This window comes from Polyergus mexicanus, unplaced genomic scaffold (genome assembly GCF_030449975.1).
Source record: "Polyergus mexicanus isolate NDT 795.1 unplaced genomic scaffold, iyPolMexi1.0 SCAF_4, whole genome shotgun sequence".
NCBI lineage: Eukaryota > Metazoa > Arthropoda > Insecta > Hymenoptera > Formicidae > Polyergus > Polyergus mexicanus.
In genome coordinates, this window is record NW_027223324.1 from 4,908,670 (window position 1) to 4,929,836 (window position 21,167).

The following is a 21,167-nucleotide window of genomic DNA, read 5'->3' on the forward strand; positions in this document are numbered from 1 at the left end:
AAGCAGTGGTATCAACGCAGAGTACTAGTAGATGCAGTGGTATCAACGCAGAGTACTGAGGCGAAAAAAGTATTGTTTTTTTTTTAAGTAATAAATTTCAAAAAAATATCGTGCGCGCGTGTTTCATAAATAAAAATTCTACGAAACGATATATTGTGAATGTTGTAAATATAAATTTTTCAATCTGCTTTTACGTCACAAAAGAAAAGTCAATTTATTTTACACCCTTTTGATTTATATTTGCATAACATCGCGATTCCGGTAAATATATACGCAGTTTGTAAATATATTATCTTTCAATTACTGTTTTTCTAATTATTTTCCTCTGTCGTAAATCTATATCGACTCTTGCGATATCTTCATCTACTAACCATATAAAAACTTCACTATGAAATTAACGCGGTTATCCCAGCTATATGCCATCGCGATTTATTATTTTTCCCTGTTTTTGTTTTTTTTTTTTCCTCTTTTTTTCCCCCTCTTGAATAATTCGTAGACACGGAATATCGAAAAGATGAAAATGTTTTCCGGATCGCGACGAGCTCCTCTGCTCAGATCGAAACGCGACGTCCACGCGAAAAAGCACGTCCGGCGTGAAGAAAGTGATTCGAGAGGATGGTGGTTTTACACTGAACTCGACCGGATTGTCGCTGGGTCTAAACTTAGGCTATTCCCTTTGAGCGAGGGATACAAAGACTGTGTGGTACCGGGGAAGAAACTCATATAGTGGAGGTGGCGACAATACAGCTGTGGAAATGTCATCATCGCGTGCGCGTCCGCGCTCGCATCGAACTTATCCATCTTGTATACGCGAAACTTTTATATCCCTTTACACAATCTCGTCTCTACCTTACGAAAGCTCTCTTTACTCGAGCACGACTTGGTACTCTTGATTTATAGCACTCTTTAATAATTCTTTTATTTACAGCGCAATTTTTCTATGAAACTCTTTTCTAAAGATTGAAAATCAAAAACGGTATGATTATTTAAAAAAAGAAAAAAAAACTGCAATAATTTACACTATTGATCTTCTAATATATTTTTAATATCTGACATTTTACACATTATACATTCGTAAAATTTAGTTTTGATTATTTTTTTCTGTCTGTATATCATGTATCGTTTATATCTATCTCTTTAAGTGGTCTCGGAGATTTTCTGAAGGCTATCAACGAAAAAATTTGATTACTACACCGCTATTACTATTATTTATTTAACTATTATTAATTAACTATTATTAATTTTATTTCTTCCAACGCGCGGCAAAATACGATTATTGCTAAATTCGAAAAGAATTGAGAGCATTTTATTACATTAATGGGGTGGCTTCTGGAAATAAGTCCCAGTCGCATAGTAAACAGGAAGTTATCAATTATCTACTCGCATTCGTATGGAATCGCGGGTACGCGAGATATTTAGAGTCGAGGTATCCCCATTTCCGCCTTTCCAATTCCCGTTGACGGGAACGGATCTAAATTCTAATTGAGCCGGCTTACGTTGAAAGCGGATCGGAGCAGTCCGAATTTAACTGAGAGGTCCCGCTGAAATCAGACTCTCGACCGAGAACTTTCCTTATGTTGTGTCCCCGTGCGACGCGTGACGTGTACTCGGGGAGGTCAGGCGTACGTTCTCTCGTCGCTTGGAAATAATTTTTGCGTGAGACACAGCCTCTGGCAAGACACGGTAAAATATTTTCAAAGGGAGAAAGACAAATTAGTGAAATCTTTATTTAAAGATGAAAGAAAGTAATATGTAAAAAAAATTGTATCGTTTTTTGAGTATGAGATCTTGTAGATCGTATGAATCTATCATGGAAATGATAAGAAAGGTGGACGTCGCGAGCATCATGTCCCTTTATATTTTTTAAGAAATTATATAAAAAAAAAAAAAAAACTTATGTATTTATGTGTATATATATATATATATATATATATATATATATATATATATATATATATATATGTATATTGCATTGAATTTAATATTATTATAATTTTTTATAAATGAAGAGTGAATATATACGTGTAGGATAAAGTCTTTGCGTAATCGAACATTCATATTATACCTTTACGCAAATCTTTTTCTTATTCAGAAGCGCATTTTTTTTTTCACCCGAAGATATATAATTTCCTTATTCAAATTCAGAATTTTTTTGCGAAAATGTCCCATCATATATGCCGGCCGTTCTTCTCTTCGCAGCATTATCTAATTTGAACGGAGGTCACGTTTATAAAGCAACGACTCTGCCTCCCGCGGCTACCTCGATTTATCTTCTTGCTCCGCGTAAATGTATATTTTCGTACATGATCTCTGTCCTCGGTGGACCGTCACGGGATACGCGTGATCATGCTCCTTGTTGCCGATGATGCGGAAATGAGCTCGATATATTATAAGTATTTATCTACTTCGATGACATTTTCAAAAGCATCTTCGATCCGCAGCAGGGAACGCATCACGTAGATCGTAAACTCTATATTTGTTACCGAAACTAAAACAGATGTGGCAAGGAAGGATAGAAAAATTGCAAAACGGATTTTAAATTACGAAAATTCAGGTAATGACGATGTTCGATTTAACAATTCCTTTTTTTTTTTTTTTTTTTTTTTTTAACGTATAATATACATGTATATTTACAAAGAAGATTCGATAATCGTTCTTTTCGAATGTCTTCTCGGATGCCTTTCAAATTTTATTGTTGCTTGGATTTTATATCATACACGTGTGTGTACATTCTGATCGTGCTTTAGTTTCCTGAAACATTCAAGAATGATCGATGGCATGATCGCGTAATAGCTAGAAAAGCAAAGTGATCTTTGGCAAGAAAACAGATATCTACAATGAAAATGTGTTGTCTCATTCTTTATTCTATGACATTTGATTATATTATACGGCACACACACACACACACACACACGAAAAGAGAAGGATAAATAGAAATTTTATAGTTTTGAATTTATGCGTTAAAAAGGACATTTGTGAATTATTATTATGTAATTAATTCGTCATTTCTTTTTTCCTCACTGACAATTTAATTAGATTTTCGTAAAATTATTTAATTTAATGTTAATTCTCTATAATATTTTATTACTCAACATTAAATATCCACGTAAGTAGCTAAACTCGAACTAAAATTTTATTCGTGTTGTTTTATATTTTAGTACGAGATTGACAATAATATAATATCTTAAATTATTATTTATGATAAGTTCGATTTTTTTTTCGCGAATCATGTAAAAAATTCAAAAGATATTGCTATCCTCAAATTTTTATCTCCAAATATGTCTGCTCTAAATTAATGAATAAAAACTATGTTATTTTATCTAAAATTTAATTTTACGAAACCTCTCAACGGTCAATAATTAATTAAGAAATTTAGCCTAATATAAAACTTTTGTCAAGCAAAAATTGATTTTTTTTTTATTCAAGAAAACATTTTTACAATTTTGTCACAATTATGAAATTCTTTGATGAGAGAAAAAGAAAGAGAGAGAGAGAGAGAGAGATTCATACTAGCCGTGATGAACTTCGAGATAATTCATTAGAAAGGTGTGCTGTCTCCGAAAAATAACGGTACATCGGGATTATCTCGCGCGGCAAATTAGGCAAATTATTAACTACCAAATCGAACGTCACCGTGATAGATTCCCTGCGATTATACACAAGCTTACGGTTATTTGGCGAATGTCCCAGCCGATAATAATCGCTGCGAGATCGTACGGATTCGTCTCCAACTGTGTAGACGGCGGGAATGATGGATGCGCGGATTCATCTCACAAAGAGATAATAAATTAGCGCGAGTAAATGGTCGACGTAATTTAAACTCTTTGCATTCGAAACTCGAAGAAAAATTATACAAAATTTCTCTTCATATGAGAGCGTCGAACAGAGTCGACAGACTACAATCTCGGTCGCTATCCGTCATTTAAATCAGAACTATTGTTGTTTGTACGTCTTTGCCTGACATTTTTACGGATCTAGGAGCTAACAATCGTCCAAAAATAATGTTTAGCTCGTTTTGCTGGGATAAATATATTATATATGTTAGTTTTCAACATTATTTATCTTTAGAACTAATTGTGTCTGAAATTATAAAAATTGCTATGTCTAAAAATTTATTAAGAATTTTTATTATGTATTTGAGCTTCTAAAACCTTAGTCGACAAAAAAATTTTATCTTTCTCGTTTATAATTTTAAATTTAGAAAAGTCTGCATAATTTTTACAATTTTGTAAAAAAAAGAAAATTTCTTAAAATTGACTGAGAAATTCGTTTAAAGAATTCAAAGGAAATATGTCTTCAGTGAAGGATTTGTCATCTCTAAATTAATCAATAAGAAATTAATTAATAAAGGCTCTTATGAATATATCATACGAAGGAAATAAAAGGCAATCTCAAGAGTGAGCGCGGTAATTTGTGCGCATATGTTTTATGACAATCAAATCACATTGATATTTTGACTGTGATAGACAAAATTTTATTTCCTTCATTTGATTAATTAAGAAGACAATAGACTTTGTATGTGAGAGGAATCTCTTTTTAATAATTTATTAATTCTCAATTAGAAAAGAATTAAGTTAGACCTGATATAAAGCTATATAACCAAGTAAAAATTCAGTTTGCGTTTAACAAACAATACGTATTTTTACAATTTTCGATAATCACTGATTATCGAATAATCATTTGTGTTTGTATCGATACATAATTGTTATACTAATATCATCATAATTTCAAACGAAAAAGAAGCTAATTGATCGATGTTTTATAGATACATCATTCAATGAATGCAAAAATGTTTCTTTGATCAAGGACAAAATATCCAGGCATCAATATAATTTTTGAGCATAATTAGCGATTAAAATTAAAACATTTTGTCATTAAAAAAAATTTTGACGGTGCAAATAAATGTAACAATACCGTACTTCAATAATTGCAGACAAATTTTTAATTAATTTCAATTAAGCTTTACTTCTACAGGATTTCAATTTTGAAGCTTAATTATAAAGATATGTCGAAGAATGATAAATCGCGAGAAACAATGATCGGTACGATGACCGGCACGATGACCTTCTTATCGAAAGGAAAAATCGATCCTAAATTGGCCAAAGAGTGTGCTATGAAGCGGTATTCGAAGTACCGATATCGCAATCACCGGAGACGAGTGAAAATAAACGGCTTGGTAGAGATCCGTGCGATTAAACGCAACATACTCGTCATATAAGGCCTGCTTTCCTAAGGGGCCGTCAGTTTGAAAGTGCGAGCTGTCGCGCGTGGAACCCGCGTAAAAGATCCGCGCGCGCGAAGGATCGACATGAGATCGAGAATCCGTTTCGTGCTGATCGCATTGCTTGCCGTTTCCGGTGAGTTTGCAATTAGCAAAGTACTCGCGAGTGTGCGTCTTCTTTTATTCCAAGTCGCGCGAATCTCCGTTTTTTCAAGAGCGAATTAAATTTCGAAAGGCGTTCTCTAGCGCGTTTTTTACGATTCTGTTTATAAATAAGTAACATTAAATATGAAAATTTATATAAAAAGCAATTACACATTTTATTCCTATAGACCACATTTATAATCACATGTTAGATTGAATTAAAAATATAACTAATAATTATGGATACTATATATACATTTTTATAAAAACATCTTTGTGCTGCTCCGATAAATTTTTGACGAAACTTCCGAAAACATCATGTTTCGATTTAGATTAAATTTTGAAAATAGATTCCTTTTAAACAAAGAAAAATGTATACCAGAAGAATCTTTTGCGACCAAAGTTAAAAGAATTTTTTTAATATTTTTTCATATTTATGTATATATTTAAAAAAAACACACACAATTAACTGAATACAGGAAAATTATATTTAATATAATATAAATATATTTAATTATATAAGAAATAAACAGTATAAAAAACATATATTTTATTTCCCCCATTAATTTTCCATATATACATCATCTTATATCATTTAATAATTGACGAAATGGGTCTCCTCAATTATTTTCATTCCATATGATAACTCAATAGTTTAAAAATACATAATTAGAAAATATATATTATAAATTTAATACGTAATTATTGCGTTTTTGCAGCATCAGTCAATTTTGAGTCTAATAAAAAGTAAATTAAATCGAGAGATGTTTTTATTCAAAGTATGTCTTTAAATAAACAAGATTGTAAAATAGATATAGTTTATAATACAAGTAAATTAAATCCTCTCCTTCCATTTCGTTTTAAGACAAGCAGGATAAATGATATAAAATAAATTTTTGTACGGTAGAAAAATTTTACAACGAGAGACAGTTTTTTGACACAACGTAATAATTTTTGTAATAAAAATTATTATATTTATTCATACAAAAATTCATTTACTCAAAAATATCTTCCTTATGTTAAAAAAAAAAAAAAAAAAATCCCCCTGTTCTCTATTTTTAACACCAAAAATTGTGGTTTCCTTTTTACAAAATTATATCGACTTCCGCCTTTGTCGATTTTATAAAATAAAATACACAGACATGGTAGAAAAAAAAATGGATTCTGGAAGATTCGTTTTGTGTGTGTGAATGAGACATGATGAGCGCCGGAGGTTTCACTTCCGTTTTTGCATTCGGGTGAAAACGACGGCGCTAATCGCACCGAGATTTCTCTTCGAATGAATATACGTCGCACGCTACAGATATCCATTTCCGAACCGGAACGTGAAAGTATCGCGCGCTTAAAGATAATTTTATAACTTCGAGATATCGAAATCGTTTCAATCAATAATATTTATTTTATATGAAAATCATTTTTCTTTATATTCATTTTAAAATACAATTTTTTTATTATAAATCTTATAAAATGTCTCTCTCTCTCTCTCTCTCTCTCTCTCTCTCTTTTATATATCACATCTTTCTTAATTTTTAATTATACATTTTTTATTTTAAATTAAAAAATTTGATATTTAATTTTTTCTTCTAAAAATAACGAAAAATTAATATTTTTTATTTTATTTGAAAAGAAAAAGATATTAATATAAAAGAATATTTTGAATTAAGTGTTAATAATATAAAAGAAATGATTGCGCATCTTAAAATTTAATCTGAGAAAATCGTTCAAGAATTTATACGAATATACGCGAATTAATTTATACGTATATAATAGAAATTGTTATATATTGATATTTAAATATTTAGAAGCGTGGAAAATGTGTATCGGGCAACTGATATCTCTGTATCGCGATGTTTTTTTTTTCAGCGAATACTACGGCGGAGAAAGGAAAATCTGGAGAAGTCCTTTGCATAGACAACAACAAGTTCTATCGAAATCCTAAAACACTGTCGCGTAACGTCTGGTCGCCTACAGAATGTGCCAAATATTTTCTTTGTTTAGGTAATTATAAATTATACGAAAAAGAAAAATATTGAAATTCATTTAAACGTTCACCATCCATGAACTTTAATCACTCTTTTCTGTCAATAATAATAATATAAATATATACATAACATTAATATATAAATAATAGAATATATATGCTTGTGTCAACTAATAATATATTGTTTAGAATATTACGCGATTAATTATATCTTACAAAGAATATCGATTATTGAAAGTGAATATTTTAAAAGTTTTATTTTATCTTTTTTTTTATTTACATATTATTGTCTTACATACCTTGTTCGTTGTAATTTTTTGTAATCTTATGTTTGCGACTCATTTCTGACATAATTAATATAATTAGATTATAATATTTGCGCACAAATTATCGCACTGGCTTTTAATTGCCTTCCCTCGTCTTCGTATTATACATTCATATAAGAGACATTATTGTTTCATTTTAATTTTAATTTATATGAGAATATATAAAAATAACCATATTATTTGTTTTGATGTAAAATCTAAAGATTATGATACAGGTATTAATTCAAAAAATTATATACATTTAATCATCATATTTCAGATAATGAAGTATTTGAATTCAAGTGCTCGCAAGGACTCCTTTTCGACGTCTCCAGGCAAATTTGCGATTTTAAGACAAATGTCGAGAATTGCGATATAACTTCAGGTATAACTTATATTATATATACTTATACATATTATAAACAGAATAGAGGCACCGGCGAATCTTACATCGATTTCTACTGAGCGTAAGAAAACGATCGAATATTATACACGTATTTTCACTCGAAAAATCATACAATGCGGCGATGAATTAATCTCGGTTCTTTTTTTTTTTTTTTTATTTAACCGTTAAATCTCTTATTGGTGGTTCCAATTTGTCATTAGTGATTCCAATTATCGTTAATGTTAGTACGCTTTAACTTTAATTTTTGATTTTAAACAAAATTAATTGTAATTAATTGTAATTGTTGTCTTGATCTATTTAATTTAAGCATAACTAGATTTTTTCGGGAACAAAGATCCATAAAGCTTCTCGTAGATATATATGTGGCTTAAAGAAGTATCATTATAACGAATGGTGATGTGAAATTTTAAAAGCTTCTCGTAGATGTCCAACCAGCGAAGCCGTTGCTGAAGAATGGCGAGTGCGATGAGAAAAGTCTGGCTTGCGGAGATGGCACGTGCCTTCCGGCTCTGTATTTCTGCGATGGAAGCGTCGATTGTCCTGATGGTTCCGACGAAGGATGGTGCGGTAAGAGATGTAAATGATGCGCAAATATATTTCGCATCAAAATTTTCGCGATCGTACATGTAAATCTGCGAAAAGTGTTCTTCGTCTTTTAAATTGTACATAGTTTTATCGCGATAAATATATACAATATATGAATATCGAAATATATAAAGCTTAATATGTTCACGTATTGATATGTGAAAAATAATTGAAAGAAAATTTAAAATTGTTTTATATTATTTTATGGAACGCTCTCTTTAGGATGCTCTCACGCTCGTATATTTGGTTGCGGTTATTTCTATTTCACGGCACGAAAATATATAAAATATTGTAATAATATTTATAATGCACAATTCAATTATTAATGTAAGTATCATTGATCTGCTATAGATATGCAACATGATACAAATGCCGCATCGACGTGTGACATGCAGAAATGTCGACTACCAAATTGTTGGTGTTCCAAGGATGGGATCCGAATTCCAGGAAATCTGACCGCACTCGCTGTTCCACAAATGATAACAATCACTTTCAATGATGCTGTGAATGCTGAAAACTTTGAACTCTATTCAAGTAAGAAGCCAGTAGTCATCAACAAAATCACTTTTATTATCTTGATTGTTTCTTCTTTCTTTTTTCTTTAAAAAAAATGTTAATAAGTATATTGTAACTCTAAATAAATATAAGCATATTTGAGCCTCTCAAAAACCAAATTGATCAATCTCATTTTTTGTAAATTTCTTAAAGCTCATTAATTAGGTTTCTGAGAAACTATTTATATATATATATATATATATTAATGTTAATAATTTTTTATTTTTGTAATAATATAGAGATTTGTTTGAAGAAAAAAATAAGAATATAGAATAATAATAGAAAATAATTATTTGCAGAAATATTTACGAATGACAGGAAAAATCCCAACAACTGTCCTATAAGAGGTACTTTCTACATCAGTCATCAATACACGAATTACAGAGATGTGCAGTATTTGTGGAACATCGGCCACGAAATAGCCGCACATTCCGTTACGTGAGTATTTTTGAACGAGATATTGAGAAAGAAAAGGAATTGAGAGATGAGTCTCTCTCATAGAGAACCGTTTGATTCGATACGCAAAACAAATCGAGGATCATTACTTAGGCATCGCGGACCAGAGGAGTGGTGGTCGAAGAACGCGACGATCGAAGACTGGTTCGATGAGATGGTCGGAGTAGCGAATATTATCAAGAAATATGCAGCGGTTCGTATCGGCGATATCAAAGGTAAGAATTTCCTTTCCTATCCATTTTATGTAATTTTACAATTAAATTTAACGATCATTATTAAAAGGAGTCTCACAAATAAATAATGCATTTATATTTATTGCATATTTAGATATAAATTTAAATTACAATTCAATTATATTAATTTAAAACAAATACCGCGTATCTTTCGATTGTTCCTTCTTGAAATGAAATGACGAGTGTTCATTATGGGGCAATAATGTTGGTAGGGATAAGGGCCCCTTTTCTGCAAGTTGGATGGAATCGTCAGTTTCTAATGATGTCCGAATTTGGCTTCGCTTATGATTCCTCAATCGTCGCACCGTTCTCTGATCCACCATTGTGGCCGTACACGCTCGATTATAAACCACCACATCCGTGCATCCACGCGAGACAACTTTGCCCAACTCGTTCCTATCCGAATATCTGGGAGCTGCCTCTAAATCAACTTTTGGCAAATGTAAGTAAATGCCATACACGTGACAGATTGGAACGTTTCTCGATTGTTGTAGTACAATATATAAATATCGAGTAAAGATAAAATGCCGAGATTGTGTAACTTAATGTAAGATATTGTTACGCGCAATTTCAAAATTTATGCATTTTTATAAGAAGCACAAATCTTTTCGTTAGAGTCATAATCATGATTTATCGGAATATGTGAATAAAATAAAACAAACGTTTCAATTTTCACCAAATGAAAAAGCACTCCGAAAAGTTCCGTATTTTTAATATCGGAATATGGAGGAGTTTAGAATAGAATTGTTAAAAGTATAAACTCAAATCAAATAAATATGTAGATATAAGACTTTTGAGATATGAAGAGACTCGATGATTAAAAATTATGATACTTTTCATAGTTTATCTTTTATTTTATTTTAGTACTTATCAAGTATATATCAATTTTAATCTTCGTTTTTCTTTTTTCTTTTTTTTTTATCATAAAAATATCAGTTATATTTAATTGTTTATACATTTTATTGAAAAACAATATTGCTGTTTTTATTACGGAATAATATTGTACTGTTTTTATTTAGAAATATACTTGTACTACTGTGGATTCCTGCCCTTCCAATTTATCTGGCGAAGAGGTTTATAAGATGCTTATGTTAAACTTTAAACGACATTATCTCACAAATCGAGCACCTTTTGGTTTACATTTTCATGCATCGTGGTTCAAAAATCCAACATATTTTTACGTATTTAATGTAAGTAGAATTTCAAAAAAAAGTTACCTTTGTATAAATAAAATCAATTATGCATTTATCTCAAGTTGATTATTGTCGTGTTTATCTTTTTCTCATTAATTCGTTTATTTTAGAAAATTATTTATTGTATCTGTCTCTGTCTTATTATAGACTAAAAAATAATTTGGTGTATTCAAGATTTTTATAACTGTTATGTATAAAAATTGTCTAATTTTTCTAATTTTCCTCTCTCAGTATAATTTGGCAAACTTTTTATTATTTCTATTTAATTAATCAATATTTTCTCGTGTAATTAGAAATTTATCGATGATGTACTTCGGCTGGATGATGTGTTCTTTGTCACAAGTCATCAGATTGTGGAATGGATGCGCAAGCCAACATCTCTGGATGAAATCGGAAAGTTCGCACCGTGGCAATGCGCAAAACAGCATTTTGAATCATTTGAAGTCGCCTGTGACTTGCCAAACAGTTGTAAATTACCCAGTACAGTGCTTAAATCACACAGGTATTTACACACATGTTTCGAATGTCCGCAGCAATATCCATGGTTAAGAAATGAATTCGGAATCGAATGAAAATGCAGTAAAAGCAACGTATGACTTATTCTCCTTGCTTGTACATCATCAGGAGTTCACACATAGTACCTTATTTAGATATAATATTGTATTATTTATTGTAAACATAGATATAAGACTATCTTTTTTTTAAGAAAATTGCATTTATTTCCTAGGTACATATGTAAGCTTCTTCAACTCTCAATATGATGCAAAATAAATTATACTTCCTTCATCGTTAGAAAAATGGAAATGGTTTAAGATATTAAGATAACTTTCTTTCTCTCCAAGATATAACGTCATATATTGGTTATTTAAAGACAAATGTTTCATGTTTATCCTTCCTGTTGTATGAATGGATTCTGAATAGACTCCATACCATCTACGGGACAAATAAGCACTACAGATGTTCCTCTACATACTACCAATCCCAACATGCGTGTGTCCTGATTTAATTTGTATGGATCATCTGGATCTGTACAATTAAGAGAATTGTTTATATTTCAGATGACATGCAAGATACTGAGATATAAATTAGTTAAAGAATATACCAAAGTTATATCTATAATCGCATTTATAAGTTTGTTATATTATCAGTGATATACCTCTAAGATACTCCTTTGTATTGTCGAGTACTAAGTTGAGTAAAGGATCGTAACCCTTGAGTATACCTTCAGCTTCTCTGCCTCCAGCAAATTTTACCCTTATGTTTTTCTCGAGGTACTTAGATAAATCGAGAATACTCTCTTTTCTCTTCTTCTCTTTATGCTCGACATTCTGCTGCTATAAAAATGCAAATGATATGTTCAGTTTCTTAATCAATTCAGTTACTATACATATGATGCATTACCTGTTTTGGTGCCTGTAAGAAAAATGGTGAGGTTAACTTGAGGGTAAACCTTAACCTAGATTATGGAAAAGTGAGAAGTATGTATGCATAATTTTATATACTTACAGACATCTTAACGAAAAAAAAGATTTAATCGTGAATGGTGGACTTTTTTTTATGAATCAACAAAAACAATTTCAAGCAAAATCTCGCGCGTAGATTACTCTAAAAATTATGTTTGCGATCTGATCGAATCATTCAACAAGTCAAGTATCGATTTCTCCCGCGTTTTTAGAATCGATAATTTTGAATCGAGATTACAAAAATGCTCTTCATAGAGATATTTAAATTTCGTAGATAAATTTAAATTTCACACTATTTGTATTAAACAATCATTATATCGAATATTTTTGCAAAATATATTCCATTTTGTAAATAATTAAATCTTTTTTTATTTCGTAATGCTTTGTTTTTTTAAACAACTCAATTATGAATAAATTTCTTGGAAAGAGTGAAAGGAATAAGAGTCGATGTAAATGAGACGTTTTTATTTCTACAAAGCATTAAAAATAATGACAAACAAATGAAAATAAAAATAAAAAGCCTTTTAGACTTTTTATGAAAGACGTCTTATTGACATCTTTGTTGCCGTTCTATATAAATTCGAAAATGAGAGAATAGAAAAAAGAACACATCAAGTAAAAGCTTGATTTTATTTATCTGGCTTTATAAAAAAATACATGTCAATGGCATGATGTGTACGTGAACAATGTAATACGATTGAAGTATATATATATATATATATATATGACGACTTTTACATATCTTAGAATTAAAATCTATTATTATATTATATTAAGAATATTTTTCAACAACTTCTATATACGATTATTAATGTCTTGCATGTGTACGGAATGTTTCTTAGGGAATAAGTATAGTTTACAGAGCGCACGTATCGAATGTTATCATGTTTTTCTCTTAGAATAAAACAAGGCGTATAATGATATCTTAACAAAAGCCAAGCAGCGACAAAAAGAAAGTAACATCGCTATTTAACTCGCTTTACAAAATTAATAAATAAACAAACAATATAAAATAAACAATTATAATTAAGCGACGAATCGCTATATTTACGAAACTATAAATAGAGCTCAAATTTTCCGACTAATTAAAACCTTGGAAAGATTTATTTATATATTGTACGTATGTTGAATATATTTATATTCGCACGAATATGTAAATAACATTCGACATACAGATATCAGATTGCGAAAAACAAAAATCATAAGATGTTAAAGATTCAGAATATCCAGAAATAGTAATTGCGCGCGATAACATAATACACGTAGATCTCTCCGTATGATGCTATGATGTGAAATCTAAATTCAATTAATTGTAAATGTCGCGTAAACTATACTTCAGCCCAGTATCTTTTTTACTGCTACTAGGGTTTGCGTGTGATATTTTGTCATTCCGATATTATTTCTCGTATGAATCTTCAAAATTAAATATAAATCTCTTTATATATATATATATATATATATATATATATATATATATATATATTTATAAATTAAATTAAAATTAATAAGTACATAAATTTGTAGCATATATATATATATATATATATATATATATGCTATAAATTTATGTGTTTGTCTATTAGTCTAGCCTTTGTAGTCTCTATAACGGAGCTTATTATTTGTTGACGGAATCTGCATTGTACATTGGCTCATGTGTGTCCCATATGTTTAACCATCGCTTACAATATTTCTACGCTATTACGCGATATTGTCCGAACTTTTTCTCTTCTGATCCGATTTGTTTGGATGGATAATTTTTTACGTATTATTATATCAATAAAACCTATAAGTATACGATAATAAAAATTTCGTGTTCTTATATTAACCAGACGGTTGCCGGAACTTTCGTAATCTATTCCATTCATGAATAAATTTCGATGTATCGAATGCGTTCATTTGATATCTTAGAGATAAAGATTAAAATTATTATTCGTTTAACTTGTATAGTTTCGTAAGTAGAGCGCGAGACGTTCTTTTTTGGCTGCCATTGTACTGTTCCGACACAAATCGACTTGTATTGTTTCGCTAATTTATGCGTCATGAATACAATCGCGGAAAAACGATAAGTCTTCTATCCTTCCGTCCTGATATAATTGAATACGTAACAATGTCATTGTTTCGCGTAGAAAATGTGATATCGCTCGTAATATCATCGCAAATTCGAGATGTTTATTGAAAGAAAATGAAGCTAGAGATCTCAAAGTTAAAAGGAGTCTTAAAGATTCATCTCTTTTATATCCTTCAGAAGAGCAAATAGCTAATTTTCGTTCGTCGCAATATTCTATTTTTATGTCTAAGATTATAAATGATCTTAATTCCAGAATCTCGACTTCTAAAACTGCGCTTGCTGATAAGGCCTTAACTCATTTCGCCAAAAACGGCTCTAAAATACCTGCAAATTTTTGAAGATTTTGGTTTGAAAAAGTAGGCGGCACATTAGTGACAATACTGTAGATCTCGTCTACTCTAGAAATACCGAACTATTTCTCTATTCTGGATTTTTTTTCAATATCCATTCTTTTCTAATAACACAGAACGAAAACGTCATTGTGCATTTATCTTTCGCTTTCTTACTCTATGTATGATTACATGGTCGTGCGACAAACGTGTAATACGTGTAATATAGCACAAAAAGAGAATTAGAAACTGGTTTAAAGAAGATTAAAGAAGTTATTTCAAAATAGAGAGAATAGAGAATCTCTAGAATAGAGGAGATCTATATTAATATCTTATCGTATTTCATTAGTATGCGTCATGTACGCTTTATCCCATAAATTACATTCGATATATTCAAATTGTATAATATTATGTTCACATATTTGTGTGCATCATGACTTACAATTAGGCCTGAATAGTATTTGTCTTCAAAATATATATTATGCATACAAAATTAAGCGCACAAGATTAAAAAACAAATAATCTCAATTATACGATATTAAATTAATAAAATAGAAATATAATTCAAATTTTTTAAAGAACAATCTTCATGCGCGAGTATCTAGGTATCTGAAATGTGTGTGCGTAACTCTATGATAAAGTATACATGACGAGTTTTAATACAGGAGCCATATTAAAAAATATTTAGATCATATGTGTATGTGTGTCTGTGTATGTGTGGATATCGACGTGTGGAATCCTTGCGTTAGATCCTAGCAATGTCGATCGTTAGTGGCACGAATAATTTAGATCACGTGTCATGTTGCCTGTTGATTCTCCTCTTGTTCAGCGAGTAAAGGAACGCCCGACGAAGACGGATCCGCGTTATTGTTCTCGTTCTCGTCTTGCTCATAAAGTAGCGGAACCGCCTGTTGGTTGTTGTCGGTCTCCGAAGGCCTCCTGCTCTGCCCCGGCAAGAATGACATTGGTATCGTTCCCGAGGGTGTCGTTGGCGCGGAGCGCGACAACCATCGCTTGGTTTTGCTCCGCGAACTCGGCAATCCCAACGGCATGTACAGCTTACCACGGGTTCTCCTTACTTTATACGAGCCGACATCGCTGGGACTTAAAGGCCGTTGTTGCGTAGTACCATCGCTGTGGGTTACGTATAAGATCGGGGTCTGGCAATTTTGCTGGCAATGCACGGCGGTAGCGTGTCCGTTAGACAACTGAGGAAGTTGTTGTATCTTGTCCAATAATTCCCGCAACTGGAAAACGGTAATGCAAAGGACAACGTGTTGTGAGAATGTATAAAGACGTTTCCATTGAATAAGAAAACTTCATTTGAATTTAATCGTGTTTTATGAATCTCTGAAGTATTTCTTTTATAAAAAAAAAATAACAATTAACATTAAAATGTCTTTTGTGCAAGAATATACGAAATATATTTTATACATATTTTTTCATTATAAGACGTGTCCATTCAATATTATTATCAAAAATATTGTCGTAAGAAAATTTGTAATAATTTCATGTATATATTTGGTAATCTCTAAATTAATTTTTAAATTAATTTGTTGCAGTGTAGGAGCGTACCTCTATTGTCGGGCTGGTCGCCCTTGGCGGAGAACAAGGCGATTGAGCAGCTAGGCTTGATATGTCAGAGGTTGTTCTGTGATTTGTTAGCGAGACGACCGAGCCAACATCTCCGGTCTCTCTTCTCTCGCAGTCCGCCGTTGATAATTCGTCAACGCTGTTGTTGCAGGAGTACGGCGGCGGTATAATAGTGTTCGCTTCGTTCACCACGTTACACATAAAACTCGAGCTCAACGAATCCAATGTGCTCGCATGAGACAATGATCTGAAATAGCGCATCACAAAACCGGAAGTTCCTTTGCCCGAGGTGTCGTCGTAACCGATCACCAATGGATAAAGGTCTGGTTTCGCGGTCACCTAAACATAAAATTGTACAATGAAAGTAGATTTATAATTTATATTATTATTTAATATACTAGTCTATTTGACAAAGCAACATAGTATAAAAATACATAAATTTATCTCTATATATATATATATAGAAAGAAAATTTTGTTGTTTCGTGCAATTTACAAAAAGAAAGCGAATGAAAGACAAGAGATGTGCGTATTCTAAATTGAAATTTTTTGCAGTTACCTCATTATACGGCGGTGGTAACGCCTGGACGAAGGAACTACATCGGCTGTAATGAGGAGGTGGATACCACGGTCCTGAGGATGTCCTTTCCGAAGACATGGAATCTTCCGACAGAGCCGCACGACGACGTTTCCATAGCCAGAAGCCGCATATTGCGGCTATGGCTAAGGCTGCGAGCACTGCTGCCCTGTAAACAAAATACAATATTTCATTATTATATTCCATTTATATAATAATAACAAACGTCACACGTAGAACCATTATACATAAAATGGAATCATGTTAGAAAACGATGCTGCAAAGGTGATCGATTAATTTTAAAAATAAAAAGAACAAAAAATGATTTCCTTTTCATTTTACGTCGACGTTCAATGAGAAATTAATGGATATACCAACCACAGGTACCAATAAGTCCAAATCAAGAAATTGAACATCTCTGAAACGTGAGGATGTACCGGTGTAAAGACACTATAACAACAGCCATGAGTACAGCACTCTTTCGGAGGAGAGCAGCTGAAAAATAACAAATTCGCATTTTTCTATCTACGTTTCATTTTGCATATCTCGTCTATACAGTCTCGTTACATGTAGTTCATTACTTTTACTATTTACTTGTAAAATAAAGAACTTACACGTGCCCTCCATTGCACAGCCTAGAAGACACCTTAAAAGGTAAACAAAAAATAAAATATAGTTGTACAATTATATATTTCTCATACTATAATATTTTTTTTATAATAGACAGCAAACGTAATTATTTATAATAACTATATTAATTGATAATTGAACTGAGGAGAGATTGTTAATCTTTTTTATTGAAAATTATTAAAAAAAAAATTGAATAAAAATCTCTCTACTAATGATAAACTGCATTTTTCATTTCAGATAATTAATGAGGTAAAATGCCGTTTAAACAAAAACGGCGAATGCGACATCCTCCATGAATTGACGAAGAATCGCGAAACGATGGACGACTGTTCGCGATGGATAGTTAACCCATTAAAGGTCAGTGTTATGCAATATGAAGCATTTTAATTATACACACACACACATATATATATATATATATATATTACAATTGATTTCTAGGATTATTAAATAATCTCTATTGATTTTGACTTAAAAAGATTGCGTTCTATCTTTGGATGATTATTGGCTGTTAGGTAAAATTAATTAGATAAAAAAAAACGTAGAATAAATAATTTGTCTTCGCAAACTCCTTCGATTTACCAAGTTTTCGAGAAAAAAAAATTGCTCCCATATATTCGTGAAAATTAGACACATAGGAGTTTGAAAGACGATTAATTTATTAATAAAATTTCATTGCAAAATTTATCAACTAAGATCAATTCTGTTTGAATATGAAATCTTGTTTCGCAGAAGAAGTGTGAAATGCGTTGGCCGTTAACGGGCTAAAAGGAGCATGGAAAAAACTTACGCATGAATTGCAAACACGGCGACATACGGACTTGTATTGATCGAGAGCGCGAGGAGCCGAACGCGAATAGGGGCTGTACGAACGAGGATGCGAAACGCATGGTGTCACCTTCTCTTATTCCCTTCGCGCGAGATTACATTGTTATCCTAGAGGACAGGAGGCAACGCGAACGCGATCGGATCGGATGCGCTCTTGTGCGCCGTTCTTACTTGATCGACGAGCGACAACAGTGTCAACGTCAGCGTGGCTGTCACGAGCGGTGCACCGAATACGCTACTCCTCGCAGCGGTTTCCACCATAATTCTACCACGGGACTGTCGTGTGCACGTGTGTTCACGTCGTTTATAGCAGCTAAGCGTGCACCACCACCTCCTCCCGTGCGTGTACGATATCGCACGCACGTCTAGCACTCGACGGCACTCGCCGCGTGCTCAGGAACCCCTGCCTTCTGCATCCATGCGCATCGCGTGGCAAAGCGATTGCCGTCAGTCCGGCGCAGACGCGTGACGTAATTGCTTTATTACGTGCACGGAGCTAGTATTCCAATACTTTTCCAAAATTGTTATGTTTGATGATAATCAAATTTTTTTTTTTTTTTAATTTTTATTGGAATTAATTCAAGAAAATTGACTTGAAAATTAAAGGTGTTTGATTTCGGTACCGATTGTATGGACAAAATGTCAATAGATACGTCTGAAGATGAGCTGGTAGCAGAAATCGCAGATTTGCGAGCGTTATTGCATGCGAAAGAGGTTAAACTGGCACGTTTGCGACGCGAGAAACAAGTCACGCAGGAATATGGCTTGAACAATGATGAAATTTGCAGATACAGTCGACAGTTATTCTTGACAGAAATTGGCGTGCAAGGTACACTGTAAGATTTTCCATGTAGCATGCATAAAAAAAAGTTTCATAATCCAAATACTTTTGTACACTATAATACCAAATCTTATAATTCATACATATATACATATATATATATATATATATATATATATATATATATATAAAGGATTATTTAATATGAAAAAAGTGACATATATAATCTTTTATTATAATTTTCAGGTCAAAAGAAGATAAAAGATAGCTCTGTACTTATTGTAGGAGCTGGCGGTCTCGGTTGTCCAGCTGCATTGTATTTAGCTTGTGCCGGTGTTGGCCACATTGGCATAGTTGACTATGATAATGTCGAGATAAATAATCTTCATAGGCAATTATTGTATACGGAAACAGACGTTGGTACTGCTAAAGTAGTTGCAGCAACAGAAAGCATTAATCGGTATGATGATATTAAGAGTTAAAATTGTGTATTAATTGGAAAGAGATTTATCTCTATTTATATTTTATTTTCTTTATTTTCTCAGATTAAATAGTTATGTAAAAGTCACTCCATATTGTATCCAGCTGACTAGTAAAAATGCTTTGAATGTCATAAAGAATTATGACATTGTGATAGATGGTACAGATAATGTAGCAACTCGTTATTTGTTGAATGACGCATGTGTATTGAGCAGGAAACCATTAGTTTCTGGATCAGCACTGAGATTTGAAGGCCACTTGTCAGTATTTAATTACAACAATGGCCCATGCTATAGATGCGTATTTCCTGAAGCACCACCACCGGAAACTGTAACAAACTGTGGAGATGGAGGTGTCCTTGGTGCAGGTGAAGCTCTTGTAATAGCAATTTTTTATATATTTTATTAATTAGATTTTGATTTCATCTTTTCTTTTTCTTTCTGTATTTTTTATTATTGGATAATAGCTGTTGGTGCAATTGGTGTATTGCAAGCGTTGGAAACATTAAAAATAATACTTAATATGCCCGATATAATTTCTGGGCGACTTTTGTTATTTGATGGTACGGAAACAAAATTCCACAATGTACGCTTGCGTCCAAAGAATGCGGATTGCGTAATTTGCGGACAACATCCTGTTATACATGAATTAATAGACTATGAAGAATTTTGTGGTGCAAAAGCAAATGACAAGGATCCTAATTTAAATTTATTGAGAAAAGAAGAGAGAATATCGACTGAAGAATATAATGACATCGCAAAAGTCAATTCAAAATCTCATATACTAATCGATGTACGTTCACCTGAAGAATATGAAATTTGTAGTTTACAAGATTCTATTAACATTCCTTTTACACAACTTAGCAAGGATTATAATTTAAATCTAATAAGGAATAATATAGAAAAAGCTCAAAAAGAACATTGTCCAGTAGATAGTAAGTTTTAGTAATATTTATAATAGTTTTTTTTTTTTTTTTTTCTATTGAAAGTTAGATTATCTTTATTATGATTGAGAATTAACTTTGTTTACTCTTTCAGTGTATATTCTATGTAGACGCGGCAATGATTCACAAAAGGCTGTGCAATATCTGAAAGAGTTATTTACAGATGATACTTTACGAATAAGGGACATAATTGGAGGTATTCATGCTTGGAGCAATAAAATTGATCCAAAGCTTCCTAAGTATTAAATCTGTAAAAAAAAAAAAAAAAATGACGAAAGTACATAATGTTTGTATGAAAGATATATTTTTTTATTCAATAATATATCTTGATCGAGATAATACAGTTATTTATATTATATTTGTACCCAGTTTTTTACTTATATGTTATCAGCGATAT

At 31.8% G+C, this 21,167-nt stretch overlaps 5 protein-coding genes across 8 annotated transcripts in view; 2 read left to right on the forward strand and 3 right to left on the reverse strand.

Annotated features, from left to right (window-relative positions):
- Scp1 (Sarcoplasmic calcium-binding protein 1) overlaps window positions 1–657 on the reverse strand; it is a 3,653-nt gene extending 2,996 nt beyond the window's left edge. The window contains 1 exon segment of the mRNA XM_070294191.1: window positions 368–657. Within this exon segment, the coding sequence (XP_070150292.1) occupies window positions 368–423 (56 nt within the window). The 5' untranslated portion in view covers window positions 424–657.
- Window positions 658–5,308: 4,651 nt separating this feature from the next.
- On the forward strand, window positions 5,309–11,897 carry Chld3 (Chitin and LDLR binding deacetylase 3). Its single transcript, XM_070294795.1, has 10 exons — window positions 5,309–5,357; window positions 7,229–7,363; window positions 7,932–8,036; window positions 8,481–8,624; window positions 8,994–9,176; window positions 9,497–9,635; window positions 9,747–9,868; window positions 10,099–10,328; window positions 10,906–11,076; window positions 11,373–11,897. The coding sequence occupies exons 1-10, from the start codon at window positions 5,309–5,311 to the stop codon at window positions 11,649–11,651; spliced, it is 1,557 nt and encodes a 518-aa protein (XP_070150896.1). The 3' UTR covers window positions 11,652–11,897.
- On the reverse strand, window positions 11,773–12,732 carry Lsm7 (U6 snRNA-associated Sm-like protein LSm7). 2 transcript variants are annotated; one of them, XM_070294450.1, is made up of 4 exons: window positions 12,586–12,732; window positions 12,481–12,492; window positions 12,236–12,413; window positions 11,773–12,105 (listed from the first exon to the last, which is right to left on the reverse strand). In XM_070294450.1, exons 1-4 carry the CDS (start codon window positions 12,589–12,591, stop codon window positions 11,966–11,968), a joined length of 336 nt encoding a protein of 111 aa, XP_070150551.1. In that variant the 5' UTR covers window positions 12,592–12,732; the 3' UTR covers window positions 11,773–11,965. The 2 variants fall into 2 exon arrangements, with proteins under 2 accessions (XP_070150551.1, XP_070150552.1); XM_070294451.1 differs by lacking the exon at window positions 12,481–12,492 and having other exon boundaries at window positions 11,774–12,105.
- A 455-nt stretch (window positions 12,733–13,187) lies between these two features.
- On the reverse strand, window positions 13,188–18,971 carry LOC138932366 (uncharacterized). Of its 2 annotated transcripts, XM_070294121.1 has the most exons (6): window positions 18,738–18,971; window positions 17,723–17,754; window positions 17,487–17,603; window positions 17,091–17,277; window positions 16,515–16,871; window positions 13,188–16,186 (listed from the first exon to the last, which is right to left on the reverse strand). In XM_070294121.1, the coding sequence occupies exons 1-6, from the start codon at window positions 18,825–18,827 to the stop codon at window positions 15,737–15,739; spliced, it is 1,233 nt and encodes a 410-aa protein (XP_070150222.1). In that variant the 5' UTR covers window positions 18,828–18,971; the 3' UTR covers window positions 13,188–15,736. The 2 variants fall into 2 exon arrangements, with proteins under 2 accessions (XP_070150222.1, XP_070150223.1); XM_070294122.1 differs by lacking the exon at window positions 17,723–17,754 and having other exon boundaries at window positions 18,738–18,825.
- On the forward strand, window positions 18,001–21,126 carry Uba4 (Ubiquitin-like activating enzyme 4). 2 transcript variants are annotated; one of them, XM_070294118.1, is made up of 6 exons: window positions 18,001–18,095; window positions 18,471–19,395; window positions 19,594–19,807; window positions 19,893–20,194; window positions 20,294–20,761; window positions 20,865–21,126. In XM_070294118.1, exons 2-6 carry the CDS (start codon window positions 19,197–19,199, stop codon window positions 21,014–21,016), a joined length of 1,335 nt encoding a protein of 444 aa, XP_070150219.1. In that variant the 5' UTR covers window positions 18,001–18,095; window positions 18,471–19,196; the 3' UTR covers window positions 21,017–21,126. The 2 variants fall into 2 exon arrangements, with proteins under 2 accessions (XP_070150219.1, XP_070150220.1); XM_070294119.1 differs by having other exon boundaries at window positions 20,294–20,619; window positions 20,865–21,000.
- The last annotated feature ends 41 nt before the right edge of the window (window positions 21,127–21,167 follow it).